Genomic DNA, 14,465 nt, shown 5'->3' with positions numbered 1-14,465 from the left:
TTTTGTGTGTGACCTAACTTCCCTCGAGAACCCTAAACTTTTTGTAAAGTTGCTCATAATAGGGAGTGAAAAGACAATAACTACTGACGTAGCAGCCCTCTTATGTCAAGGACTCTTGATGATGACTATGGAAGAGTTCAACTGAAGAGCTGACGGAAAAAACGTCTCTTTCTTCTTAAAAGAGCTATACAGGACTTCAGAAAGTAGAATGTGGGTCTATAAAGTGTTGCAGCATTAAAATACACTTCTAAAGATAACTTGACAAACACTTGTGATGTCCCAGGGATCATCTATTTGAGGAGGCTTCATGGGTACTCAACTCTCTCTCTTTCTCTATTGCTCAAGGGCAGTAGGATCACTGGCTTAGTGCTGACAGCTGGCTCAGATCTAGCCTCTGACGGGCTTATGATGACTGGTAAACAGAACTGACTGGAAATAAATAGGAGTGACCAGGGACAGACTGGGACCAGAACCCCCCCCACACACACACACAATTGGACCCCAAACAGGAAAATGTTTTTCTTCCAGGCCCCTATTATTAGCCAAACAATGATCATTCTGCACAAAAGCCCCACTGAAGACCAACCCACTGGGCTAAAGATGGACCAGCCCATCCGGGCATTTGCCCCGATCTTCCCTATGGCCAGTCCGTTTCTGGAGTGATTTAACCGAGCCTGGGATTTGGAAATGCAGGAAATGCATGTGCTGAAAACTATGAAAAATCCTGTAGGCCTACTGACATTTGTGAAAAGATGACGCAATACACGACATCTTCACTGACCTTCCTTTTGACATCCTCCAGGTTAGCAATATCCTCATGTTATGGACCCTTGGATTGCTGCAGTAGTTGTAACAGTGATAAACCTTGGTCGTTTGTCGCCTCACTTCCTCTCAGAGTATTTTTAGAACCCTCAGCAGACACTCTCCCAGGTTGTATTAAATTGCGTTTCTATCCGGAGGAGAAGGCTACGTCTTTTCACACCACATTCCCTGTCACGCACACAGCGCTTCAGCCAAGCAGAGCTCATTAACGAGCCATATTTAAAACACTACGGCAGGCCTTTGCTGAGTAAGACCTGGCACTGCGCCAAGGAAAACACAGCTGAATCCAGCGCCCTGCGCCTGCCTGATTATCCCAGAAAACCAACGTTCAGGAAATGCTCCTATCGTGATGTTTATCGGGGCATATGTTTACCGCTTTCTACCCAGGCAGTGCTATGACCTTGCCGGTTAAATATCAGAATTAAAAGGATTCAATTACCGTTCCCAATTGGCAAACCACGACGAGTGAATTAAATTAAGAGTATGCTGTGAATAATTGCCTGCCCAGGCTGCCTGGTTCTATACTTCAGTGATTTCTGGGCTTGAATGAGAGACAGACATGGCCTACCGGTACCTGTGAGCTATGTTTGGAAGGTGTGTACTTGAAGTTAGTCAGTAACACCTGGGTCGTGTACACTAGCAACCAAACGAAACGGGCCGAAACAGGGAGGGACCTACATGAGTTGCTACACTGCCCCCCCCCCCACTCTTACCCTAGTTGGTTGAACACCCTCTCCTCCAAGCCCAGGTACTTGTGTCTGTCCTCCTCCACCAGGACTCTCTGTCTTTGGACCGGGTCCTCCAGACGTCTCATGGCCTCCGCCAGTTTCAAACTGATCTCCTGCTCAGCCCGCTTCAGCTGCACACGCAGAGCCTCCTGGTTCTGGAGCTAGGTAACACACACATACACACACGCTGAGTTTTGTGTTTCTTAGCCAATCCAGATAGAGGGGGTTGAAAAGTAGCTGATAGACAGTAGTTGAATGGCTGGGAAGCAACGCTTGACAGCTGATATCAAATTGATAACCAATAACAGTAGATAGGGGCTCCCCGGGTGATTTTTTTCCCCCTCGGTACAGATCTAGGATCAGCTTTCCCTCCTACCAATCCTAACCTTAACCATAAGTGGGGAAAATGCTAAACTGACCCAAGATCAGTGTCTAGGGGAAACATAATCCTACGAATAGATACAGCATTGGTGGCGTTACCTGCAGCTGTCTCATCTGATGGAGCTGCAGCCGAAGGTCCGAGACGTTCTTCTTGCACTGGAGCAGGTTGTTCTGGAAGGGGGTGGAGCCTGGGAGCATGGGGGTGGAGCCACTCTCAGAGGGGGGCGTGGCACTTTTGGGTGCCAGGACAGGGGAACCTCCTGAATAAGATCAAATCAAATAGCCACATTTAAAACCACTACAAGCTAGTCAGTTCCTCACTTGTGATAACAAAACTGGAAAGAAAATATAGATTTGGATAGAGGGCTCACTTGCCACAAACATGCTTTATCTAGCTGTATAAAAACTGATTTAGAAGAATACATTTAAAAATATGGGAAAACATATTAACCCATAGCATTTAATTATTCATATTGTAGGCTATGCTGTAGAGGTTCATTCACAAGTACAAAAATCCCTTTCACAATGTGATGGAAACCCTACAGATTTTGGAGGAAGCACGCAATACATAACTCCCTTATTTACCGCAAATGAAATACCCCACAGTCAAATGTGCACATGCACGTAAAAAGCAAAATGTCTCCTGTGAGATTGAATGGGTGGTGTAATGTATTCATGTTTTCTCCCCTCCTTTTCACGTTCTGCCTTGTGTCCGTGTGCGTCCCAAATGCTACCCTGTTCCCTATGTAGTGCACTACGTATGGCCAAGGCCCATAGGGAAGGTGGCAATACAAAGTGGTGCACTATATAGGGAATAGGGTGCCATTTGAGATGCAACCTCTGTGATTGCATTGGCCTGGCCACAGCCCAGCGCTCGCCTCGCTCGCCTTGCTCATTTCCAAACACATTCTCCACAGCTGCGTTGGTTCCTGATTTAATATTCCTAATGTTAAGTAATGAGGGCCTGTGCTTCCCTAGGCGTCTCCCCCGCTGCCCACAGGAGCACACGGGTACTTACATTGGCAGTGCTGACTGAAATAGACTGCCGACCGCCAACCTCACCATGACTACATCCCAAGTGGAACCCTATTCCCTATGTAGTGCACTACTTTTGACCAGGCCCCATCAAACTCTGGTCAAAAGTAATGTACTGTATAGGGAGCAATTTGGGATGCAAGCATTGGGAGAAATAAGAGACAGGAGACGGGTTTGTCTGCTGTCGAAAACAACCACCAGACGTAATGTCCTCTGGCTTTGGAGACTGACGACAGAATGACTCTTGACAAGCCATGCCAACTGCAGTCTGTATTGACAGTAACTGAAGTTGAATTCAATTACACTGTTTCTCCCATTCAGAATGGAGTAGTATGACCTATGACCTTTGAAACCTGACCCTGAGGTTGAGTTCTGTCTCTGGGGCGCTTGTTGTCAACAGGTGGGAGTGGCACAGTGTCACTAAGCCACTCAAGTCCCTTAGCGGAAGAGAACAAGTCCCTGCAAAGTGTCAGAACAATGAGAGAGTAGAATGTTCTGACTTGAATGAGAGAGAGAGAGCGAGCAAGAGAGCACTCCTTCAACACAGAGTAGGTCTGCGTCCCAAATGCTGCCCTATTCCCTATATAGTGCAGTACTTCTGACCGGGGCCCATCAAAAGTAGTGCACTATAATGGGAATTTGGTGCCAATTGGGACACAACCACAGTAGAGCCCTGCAGTGGGGCTAGAGAACACAGTGCTATTGTGAACTTTGTAATCCCCCTCCAACATTCACCACATAGTCCTCTCATAGGGAATGACAGCTGCACAGACCTGAAGTGCAGGTTCAGATGAATGCTGCTCAAGTGTGTCACACTGTCTGTGTCCCAAATGGCACCCCTTTATATGGTCAAAAAATAGTGCACCATACAGGGAATAGGGTGCCATTTAGGATCCATCCACTGTTTGGAGACCGAGAGGATGCTCTTGTGATGGGGATAGCTTATGAAATAACAACAAGGAAATATCTGAGGAATCAGAATTATGAGCCACAGTCAATTCTTCATGTTCTGTGTATGATGAATGGGAACAATACGCAAAGGGAAACCTGTAAGAAGAAGAAGACGAAGAAACCCAAAGATGTGAGGAGTTGCTTTGACAGCAGCCGCATAAATACCACTCTGTTTTCATTCCCGCCGCCCTCGAGATTGCATTTCTTTTATCGAACTCTCATCTACCCTGACCGCTAGCTAGACAAGATTGAATCATCTTTGCGGGATCGAGAAATAATACATCTCTCTTGTTCTAACTAATGCTTTCAGCAGCGCATATTCAGTTAGTAGCTTTTTTGCCTCCATCCCCCACCTAGAGTGGATGACGAGAGAGGATTTGAGGGGAATATGAGTCGGCGAAAAGCAAAGACGCCTGTCTTACTGACTGGGTGTTTTAGTGGGGCAGTAGGGGAGAGCATATGGCAGACTGTGTTGAGTGACATTAAGAGACTTGTCTATGCAATGCATCCTGGGGGAAAGTTGAGGGATATGCAACAGAGAACTGTACCTCTAAGTAGATCATGGTTGCGTCCCAACTGGAACCCTATTCCCTATATAGTAGACTACTTTGCGTCCCAACTGGAACCCTATTCCCTATATAGTACACTACTTTTGGCCAGGGCCCATAGGGCTCTAGTCAAAAGTAGTGAACTATATAGGGAATATGGTGCTATTTTGGGACGCAAACCATAATGTGATACATGCAGAAGGGTAATAATGGTCCTCCTGACCTGCACTATGAACCGGAGACGCTTGCCTTGATGTCTTCGTGGGTCGTTCACTACGCACACACAGAGAGAAAGAGACATTAATTCTGTTGAATCACAATAGAAGAGAATTAATGCAAAACCCTGGGAACTGTCCTGGAGTTAGGGTTGACATATATTAGTAAAAGCATTGTAGACGTACAGACAGCCATACAGTATGGTTGGACAGACTGACATAGACGGACAGGTTAACATGATGACTGTTAGGAGCAGTCTGTTCCCATAGTAAGCCATCCCATTTTCATTCCAATCATGGTGCCCACATTGAGATTGATGATTGGAAACTCAAGCAAACACAGTAGCACAAGATCTCCACAGAGTAGGTTGAAATGCAAAGATAACTGCAGCATGTCAATATCAGAACCCTCGTCCACACTATTTCCCCTCGACAATGTTCTGTTTACCTAGGCTGGTAAAATTGAGAGCTAGTTTATCTGTTATTATCTTTGTCCACATTGGCTGGGGCAACCTGGGCTTATCTCTGAGAACTCAATGTCCCACGCTGCCTCACTTCTTCATCTTCTTGCTTACCTGAGAGCCTCGTTGGTGCCACTAGTGTTTGGGGACTTTAAAAGTGCATGCTGAACAAGACCAGTCAAGCTGGCAATCTGTTGCTCCATAGCCTTCATTCGCTTTCTGCAGGAAACATCAGAAAATCAAGCTTTTAACACTGGGGCTAACTAGGCGTTAAAGGTGGCATTTCTAATATTTACGTTAGGAGTACTTCTTAAGTTGGGAGTTACTTCCTAAATACTACCGGAATTGTTTTCATGCCAGATGTGTTTGCTTAGCGATCAATTTAGCGATATAACATTAAAACATAGAGTGGGTCAAGTATAGGATTTGGAGAATATTTTCTATCTTAGAACATTTATGAATATCTTTATGAATAATTTATTGATTTGTCAAGTAGATGGGGTTTCTGCTATATAAACAACAGTTAAACACACTGTTAAAGCAATAACTGTAAGTGTTCCAAGCTGTCAAACTACCGTGCTAAGGCACAAGTAAACAATATATTCCAGCTAACATGGTCTAATAACCTCGACCACTTAAGCATGTCTGCTTTGCCCTCCCGGAGTCTGCCTGGAATAGTCTAGAAAAACAAGTGGGCTAGCCTGAATTTCTAAAAACAAGACAAGGGCTGTCTAGTAGATTTAGCCCAGAGGTTGGAGATGAGTTGGACCTTAGGGCGCACATTGTGGAATAAAACAAGAGACTGTGCCACTCGTGGCCGGTGCCTGGACGAGAGATTACGCCGGCAACGCGGAGAAAACCAAAGACGGGTGAAGAAGGATCTTTATGCTTGGTGATTGCTTGGTGACCAGTGAGGCTTAGACATAGAGAAGCGCTGTGTTTTCCCGTCACCACTTATCTAATGGCACAGGAGGAAGGGGAAAGGGGGGCGCTTAAAGGGGCTAGATGAGGACAAGAGAAATGACTGTGATCCCGACTGTACTGCCCCCAGACAATGTACTGTAGAGAAACAGTTAGCTATGTCTCCCCAGGCACTGAAATGTAAAGTCTTCATGTACCTATTTAGCCGTTCTAGAGCACCGTACCTACAGTACCAGTCAAGTTTGAACACACCTACTCATACAAGGGTTTTTCTTTATTTTGACCATTTTCTACATTGTAGAATAATAGTGAAGACATCAAAACTATGAAATAACACATGGAATCATGTAGTAACCAAAAAAGTATTTTATATTTTATATGACAGATTTGCACACTCTTGGCATTCTCTCAACCAGCTTCATGAGGAATGCTTTTCCAACAGTCTTGAAGTAGTTCCCACATGCTGCGCACTTCTTGGCTGCTTTTCCTTCACTCTACGGTCCAACTCATCCCAAACCATCTCAATTGGGTTGAGTTCAGGTGATTGTGGAGGTCAGGTCATCTGATGCAGCACTCCATCACTCTCCCTGGTCAAATAGCCCTTACACAGCCTGGGGGTGTGTTTTGGGTCATTGTCCTGTTGAAAAACAAATGATAGTCCCACTAAGCGCAAACAAGATGGGATGGCATATCGCTGCAGAATGCTGTGGTAGCCATGCTGGTTAAGTGTGCCTTGAATTCTAAATAAATCACTGACAGTGTCACCAGCAAAGCACCCCCACACCATCACACCTCCTTCTCCATGCTTCACGGTGAGAACCACACGTGGGGATCATCCGTTCACCTACTCTGCGTCTCACAAATACACAAAATCTCAAATTTGGACTCATCAGACCAAAGGACAAATTTCCAACGGTCTAATGTCCATTGCTCGTGTTTCTTGGCCCAAGCAAGTCTCTTCTTATTGGTGTCCTTTAGTAGTGGTTTCTTTGCAGCAATTCGACCATGAAGGCCTGGTTCATGCACTCTCCTCTGAATAGTTGAGATGTGTCTGTTACTTGAACTCTGTGAAGCATTTATTCGGGCTGCAATCTGAGGTGCAGTTCACTCTAATTAACTTATCCTCTACAGCAGAGGTAACTCTGGGTCTTCCTTTCCTGTCGCGGTCCTCATGAGAGCCAGTTTCATCATAGCGCTTGATGGTTTTTGCAACTGCACTTGAACAAACTTTCAAAGTTCTTGAAATTTTCCGGATTGACTGACCTTCATGTCTAAAAGTAATGATGGACTGTCGTTTCTCTTTGCTTATTTGAGCTGTTCTTGACATAATATGGACTTGGTCTTTTACCAAATAGGGCAAACTTCTGTAAACCACCCCTACCTTGTCAAAACCCAACTGATTGGCTCAAACGCATTAAGAAGGAAAGAAATGTGTCATGTGTGCTCCCTCTCAGGCCTCTAGGTCATCAGGCTGCTTCTTATGACGCACGCCTATCACCATCGTCACGCCCACCTGCGCGTCATCAGACTCAGCTGGACTCCATCACCTCCTTGATTACCTGCCCTATATATATATATATGTCACTCCCTTTGGTTCTTTCCTGAGGCATTATTGTTTCTGTTCCAGTGTCATGTCTGTGCATTGTTTGTGTTAATTGTTTTGTATTTAGTTGCATTTATTTATTTAAACACTCACTCCCTGAACTTGCTTCCCGACTCTCAGTGCATCATTACAAAATTCCACAAACTTTTAACAAGGCACACCTGTTAATTGAAATGCATGGTTGAGAGAATGCCAAGAGTGTGCAAAGCTGTCATCAGGGCAAAGGGAGGCTAATTTGAAGTATCTCAAATATAAAATATATTTTGATTTGTTTAACACTTTTTTGGGTTACTTCATGATTCCATATGTGTTATTTCATAGTTTTGATGTCTGCACTATTACTCTACAATGGAGAACATTGTCAAAATAAAGAAAAACCCTTGACTGAGTAGATGTGTCCAAACTTTTGACTGGTACTGTATATGGAACGCTCCTTGTGCATGTAAGTACAACTCATGCTTGAAGGCCACTCTGTAGTTATAAAGTAAATTACCTAAAATACCATTTTTGTTTTACATGTGAAGTACCTTCTCACTAAAACTCCTTTCCCCCTTTCTTTCCTATATGCCTGGGCCATTTAAAATGGGGAACGTAGAGCTCTGCTCAAAAGTAGTGCGCTATAAAGGGAATAGGGTGCCATTCGGTAGCCGTCATGGTGTTTGTACCGTGCAGGTGGTCCTAGTGATCTGTTCCCCTGATTTGGCTGTTTCAGAAAGCCCAGGTCTTATCCAACCAACCTGGTCAATATTTTCTTTGGTTTTCCTGAGCAGTGCACACATAGACCCCCTCGGCCCCCTCACCCTCATAGCCCTCCGGTCTAATGCATTCCAATGAAACCACATATGATTGTATGGCTGGAATATGTCCCTCATGCCCTCTCCTGTGTTTGTGTGTTCTGTTCTTAGCGCAAGTTGAACTAGCCTCAGAAATGACAGTCGGAGGGCCGGTTTAGATCATCTACACGGGGCATGCAGACAGTGTGTTATTAAAACAACAATACCACAAGATAACATGATAATATACAGTCTGAATATGGGGAGTGAGGCACTATTCATTTACTGCAGTGGCTTGGTTTGCTCTGTCAACTATAGGGCACTGAGTACACCGACTCTCTTCAACTGGAATAAGCTACTCGTACAAATAGAGCGAGTCACACACATACCTAACTGGTGTAGCTGAAAGACACAATAAGACAAGACAATACATAACAATAACACACTGTTATAATAGCCCACTGTGCTAAATGTGATGACCTTGACAGGATGGGCCAGACACACAGTGTGTGTGTGTGTGTGTGTGTGTGTGTGTGTGTGTGTGTGTGTGTGTGTGTGTGTGTGTGTGAGACAGGGCAGACCACGATGTCTCTGCCCTGCAGTGGTGATGATGAGACACAATATGAGCTGAGATGAACACAGAGCAGCCCACGGTCACAGTTAGAATAGTGCAGGAATGCAGTGTTAGGTCATCCATGCTCCCATGCAGTTGAATACCCTTTCACTGACCCCCACCACACACTACCCTACCTGTCCCACCTCAGGTCCCCCGGGTTGGCTTACCGTGTCTGTGGGTCGTTGGCTGGAGGTATAGGGCCGTGACCCTGGAGGTCCGGCACAACTGGAGATGCCATGTTACTCCTGCTTTTGACCACTTCCTCCTTCCTGAAGGCCTGGCGAACAGGCGAGGAGCGCTCCAGGGGAATGCCGCCATGAGGAGGCATGGCCCCATGGATGTCAATCATCCTCACTTCTGCCATCCTGTGGGGGGAGGGGGGCGGGGTCTTGGAGCCCAGCGTGGGCAGCTGGCTGTCTCCGTACTTCCTGGACTTCTGGCGGTAGAGTGAGGGTTGCTCCATGGCCTCGGTGGGGCTGGGCCCGCTGTAGGAGCCTGTGGAGCGGATGGAGGCGCGGTGGTAGCCAGCCAGGCTGCCGTGGTCCACCATGTCCCCAGGAGGAGGGTGCCCTCCATGGGCAGGGCCGTGGCCCATCCTCCCCTCGTGGAGAAGGTACGGGTCAGTGTAAAGCCCCTCTCCCCCTCTCACCAGGCTGTGACTCTTACTGCCCATGTCCTCATCAGGCTTGACGTCCCGCCTCTCCAGGATGGCGCTGGGGCAGGGCGACACGGAGCGCACGGGAGGTGTGGGGTTAGATATGCGCTCCCGGGGCATAGTGGCACTGCAGGGCATGGACCCCGGACGCGGGCCGAAGGGGATCCGGGAGGGCGAGGGGGGCACGGAGTGGGCCGTGGTTGGGGACAGGGAGCCCTGCATGGGGTGGTGTGGAGGGTGGCCCATAGGGGGGTGTCTGGGGGGGTGCTGCCCATCTCTGCTGGCATACATCATCTCTCTGTGCATCTGGAGGAAACCAAAATAATTGTATTACTACTTTACACATTAGTCTACCATGTTTACCAAACACAGTAGCATGTCAATGGAGGGTGAAGTTGCGCCACTAATGGTTAAGGTTAGGAGTGGGGGAGGGGAAACTGATCCTAGAGCTGTACCTAGGGATAACTTCACCTTGGCACATCAGGTGTCGCAGCCTTCAGGTAGTCGGCCATGACACCTCCCTTTGCATGTCTAGGAGCTAGAGAGTTTCTATATATATATAAAAAATGTGTGCAAGGTCATCCCCAAACGTACCATGTCAGCATCCCAAATAAAACCCTATTTCCTATGTAGTGTACTACTTTTGACAAAGGCCCATAAAGCTCTGGTCAAAAGTAGTGCACTAAGTAGGGAATAGGGTGCCATTTGGGATGCAAACCATTACTCCTCTCACCCAGTTAGGACAATAAGGCATGAGAAACCAGGGATTATCATGTGAATAACTCCCATCTGGGGCTGTGCTAAGGCTCGACGTCGAGCGTGTTATATTTACAATATCTGCAATTACCGCTGGCTCACTGTGTGGCCTTATCTGTCCCACTCTTGATTGTGGAGATATGCTCAGATGAAGGTCGACTGACCGAAATTAAAAACATTTGCATCTGACTGGAAGTGTGCAGAGACTTTTTCCTGTTTCTCCAGTTTTGCATTTTGCCTCCAGCACCTTTACAAATCAGCTCTGGGTGTGCGGTAGATTCCGCCTATTATATAAAACGATTACCAACATATTTAAAAAAAATAATTAATTACATTATTTTAATAAGTACATTTGTTTTATTTCATCCTTCCACCAAACACTATAGTTAAGGCCAGTTGTTAGTTGAGATTCTGAAGTTGCTAGGAAAATGAGCTGGTCGTCCATTACAAAAGTTCTAAGCAAAAAGGGTTGCCATGCAGGCAAGCTACTTCTCCTTTGCTAGCTAGCTAACTAAAGCCAACACAAAATCACAAGCAACGTGATAACATGAAACTACACATGTGAAATCATGTGATTTTCCACATGTGAAATCATGTGTTTTTTCTGTAAGCATGGGATGTTGTAGAAAAACACTGCAACATTATCGCAAAGGTCAGAGAGGCAGGCAGCTGTTGCAAACCAAATGCTAGCCTAGTCGCATTGGGAAATAATGTCTAGACACTTTTGTCCAGGGGAGATTAAGTTTATAAATTGCCTGGCTGAGCTGTGGGATAGTGGATAACTCAAAATGGGTTTGGTTTCGGCTCTATCGTTTTTTAAAACCTTGAATGCATTATAAAATAATGACATTGCAATGATTTTAAAGCTTTTTAATGGAAATTCCAAAGCCAAAAATAGTGAATATTCAATTGCCAAAACATAAAAAATATTCCGTGGTCTCTGTCAGGTCTACATTGGGTAAATATCTATGGAAAAATAGGAAATTACAATGAAATAATACAATATTTCAGTTGAGTATATTATATTTATTTAATTACTTTATTCTTTTTCATTAAAGTCATCTCTGCTCCAGGCAGTAGCAGTCAGCCAGCCAGACCATCTAACTTTACGCACTCCCCATAAGGTACTGTCTTTAGTCATCCTATTGAGCTAGCCTGCCTAAGTATGCTGCAGAGTTGTTCCTCTCAAAGTAAATAAGGCATACTTTCACAAACTGTCTCTGTCCCTCTCGTCATTGTCTTAAGTAGATTCCTCCCTCATGCGGTCTATGTGAATCTAACTTAACGTAGCAGGCGTAAATGCACGTCGCCGCCCGAACAATGGAAGTCATTGTCCCAAAGGCGGGAAGGCAGACGGTAAATTTAGGTCCAAAATAACCCCATAGAAACACATTGGGTTTATTTTCGACAGATTTTGGCGAGAGTAAAACCTCTCACCATGCTCCTTCCCCTCTGATCTGTCTCTGTCCGAGCCAGAAAACACAGGCGCAATGGATTATGGTCATTGTAGTTAATTACCACGCTTCTGACCTGAACTAGGTTGAATATTTGCTTAATGAAAACTACAACTCCCTTCAGTCCAGCGTCCCACATGTTTGACTTGATTTCTCTCGTGAATTATTTGAACAGCGCGTTGGGCGCAACATTTTTTTTTTACTAAATGGAATTCAAGTAATTGAACCGATGTCAGTCAATTAGTTATTTAATAACCCAAAAACATAAACAAATGTTGGTTAATGGCTCAGCACTAGTTGACAGGCATTACCCAGGGATTGTTGTGAATAACTCCCTGCTATCAACCAATCAGCATCCAGAATCCAAACAACCTGTTTTATAAATGGTTTTCAACCATATGTTTAGAGAAAAGAATATCACATCAGCACATTCTCAGGGTGAGAAAAACAGTTGATCTTAAGTTCTGTTAAGGCCACAGGGATACTTTCCCCCCATCAATATTTTACTAACATTTCATAGACACCCCACATAGACTATACCCCCAGGCTTCTAAAATAAGATTTTACATGAAAACAAGATTTTGGGATAAAATAAGGTTTTGGGATTTTGGCAGCATATTCCCATTTCTTTTAAACTAGGAGATTACTTTGAGTGTTTCTTTAAAGCTTGTGAGCTCAATTGCCCCTGGTTGGTGATAACAGTGTGTCTTTAAAAACAGCCCACATGTGAAAACACAGAGAGAAGGATTTCAATTATGTGCCTACAGGCAGGAAAGAAGTAGCTGGTAAATTAACAACAGGTTCCGTTGTCTGGCACAGCTTTTTTTAAACAGGCAGCTTGGCCTGCAATGACCACCCATGAAGGACCCCAGAGTACCTGTGGACTTTGAAACTAACTTCATTCAGCTACAGTGGAGTTAAAGGAAAGGCATGACTGAAGCAGTTCTCTGATTTATGGAGTTAAAAGTTAAAAGTGGAGGGCAGAGAGTATGTGTAGCTTTACACAGAGGAATGTACGGGTCAGCGTAGTGAGAGAGAGCTCATTTCTTCAGGATGCACTACTACTGCTGTGGTTTAGTGTTTCTTGTGGCCAGCCACCTGCATTTGAGGCAAATGAATAGTCTAACATCAATTGAATTATCTGATCTGAATCAACACAATGCTTCCACATACTTTACATACATACTTGATGTTTCCGTTACAGGAGCCTGGGGTTACTGTACGGTACTAATACATACACATGGCCAAAATGATGGCTGTTGGAGATGTTTTGTATACAGTGACTTTCTTTGACTTGACTACTATTGTGATCTCTCCCTCCGTGTTTTGTTGTTCATACTTGAATAATAAACTTTCATCTCCCTGCTCTCTTTTGATTAAACACTAAACCCACCATTCAGATGATTTCATATGGTGACTGTTTGATGCCCTACGTATGACCACAAAGAGTTCTCTCTGAAGTCAGTTTAAATGTGCCCTTGCCAAGCTGGTAGTCATTGTATAAGAGAGAGAGAGAGATATTGCCCATGAACTGTCATCATAACAATGAACAGCCCTATTTGCTCACCCAAGGACTCCAGTGGAGACCAATAGAGATACAATATGTCTCACTAGTTCTCCATCAGAACTCTTTCATGTTCAGCCAAATCCTGATTCCTGTGGGTGTGTATCTGGCCTGGTGCCGGACTCTAATAGCCTGATGTAGTACTCATATGAAACTAGATTGAGCTGACTTTCTGAGACCCTCCCAGACCTGCTGTCCTTCCAATGAGAACCTTAAGGAGGCAGTGGAAAGAAATAGATTGAGGTCTTTAAAAAGTCCACATGAGCCAAACTCAAACCAAATGTTCCCAATTTCACTGCTTGTTCGTCGCCATCTTCGGATGTGTTTATTTATTTATTAAAGGCAATGTTTTATATATGTCTGCGGACAAACCTGGAACTCCTGCCTTATAAGGTCATGATATTGAAAACGCAAAGTGGTCTTGCAAGAGGATGAAAGGAATTGCTTACTTCAGGTACAATTGACAAGCCATCACAGACTGTATAGAACAGCTGTGCTTGACTTCATACAACTACTTGGGGCCTTTTCTTTGTTAGGGCGAAGTATGTAGTACTTTGTCCACCTTGGCAAAGAAAAGAATAATCCTATTAAACCATCAGAGAAACCGTTTTAACATTGAGCATTTCCAAGAGAGGAGACATGTGAAAACATTTGACTTTGACAGTGAGGTGTTTGAACTCAGTAGCTTGCGCTTTCCATTAGTCTCTATTATATGTTGTTCCATAGCCTTTGAATAGAATATTCCCAGACAGATTTTTCTTGAACAATATATAAATAAAGACGGTGTGTTTTCACTTATCAGCCAATGAGTGAGTTTGTCTTTGTTAGCTGTGGATCCAGCCCAGTCTGAGTCTTTGTTCAGGCTTTTAGCTTTTGTCTCTTTTCACCTCTCACACACACACACATCAGACGTCACACCCTCCCTATTATGCTGCTCATTGCTGTTCACTTCTAGAAAGAACCATTCAGTAAACACTTAATC

At 44.7% G+C, this 14,465-nt stretch overlaps 1 protein-coding gene across 14 annotated transcripts in view; it reads right to left on the bottom strand.

Moving 5' to 3' along the window:
• Window positions 1-14,465, bottom strand: part of LOC106590114 (sickle tail protein homolog) — a 216,781-nt gene that overhangs the window by 13,716 nt on the left and 188,600 nt on the right. For 13 of the 14 annotated variants that reach the window (XM_014180705.2, XM_014180706.2, XM_014180701.2 and 10 more), the window contains 5 exons: window positions 9,222-10,015; window positions 5,256-5,360; window positions 4,689-4,738; window positions 2,031-2,191; window positions 1,536-1,711 (listed from right to left, as the gene is read on the bottom strand). In XM_014180705.2, coding sequence (XP_014036180.2) covers window positions 1,536-1,711; window positions 2,031-2,191; window positions 4,689-4,738; window positions 5,256-5,360; window positions 9,222-10,015 — 1,286 coding nt within the window. The remainder of the gene's footprint in view (window positions 1-1,535; window positions 1,712-2,030; window positions 2,192-4,688; window positions 4,739-5,255; window positions 5,361-9,221; window positions 10,016-14,465) is intronic. The other variant, XM_014180700.2, reaches the window with a different exon arrangement.

The sequence above is a fragment of the Salmo salar genome, chromosome ssa29 (assembly GCF_905237065.1).
Source record: "Salmo salar chromosome ssa29, Ssal_v3.1, whole genome shotgun sequence".
NCBI lineage: Eukaryota > Metazoa > Chordata > Actinopteri > Salmoniformes > Salmonidae > Salmo > Salmo salar.
Note: the sequence above shows the minus strand (reverse complement) of the source record. Positions and strands in the feature narration are given on the sequence as shown.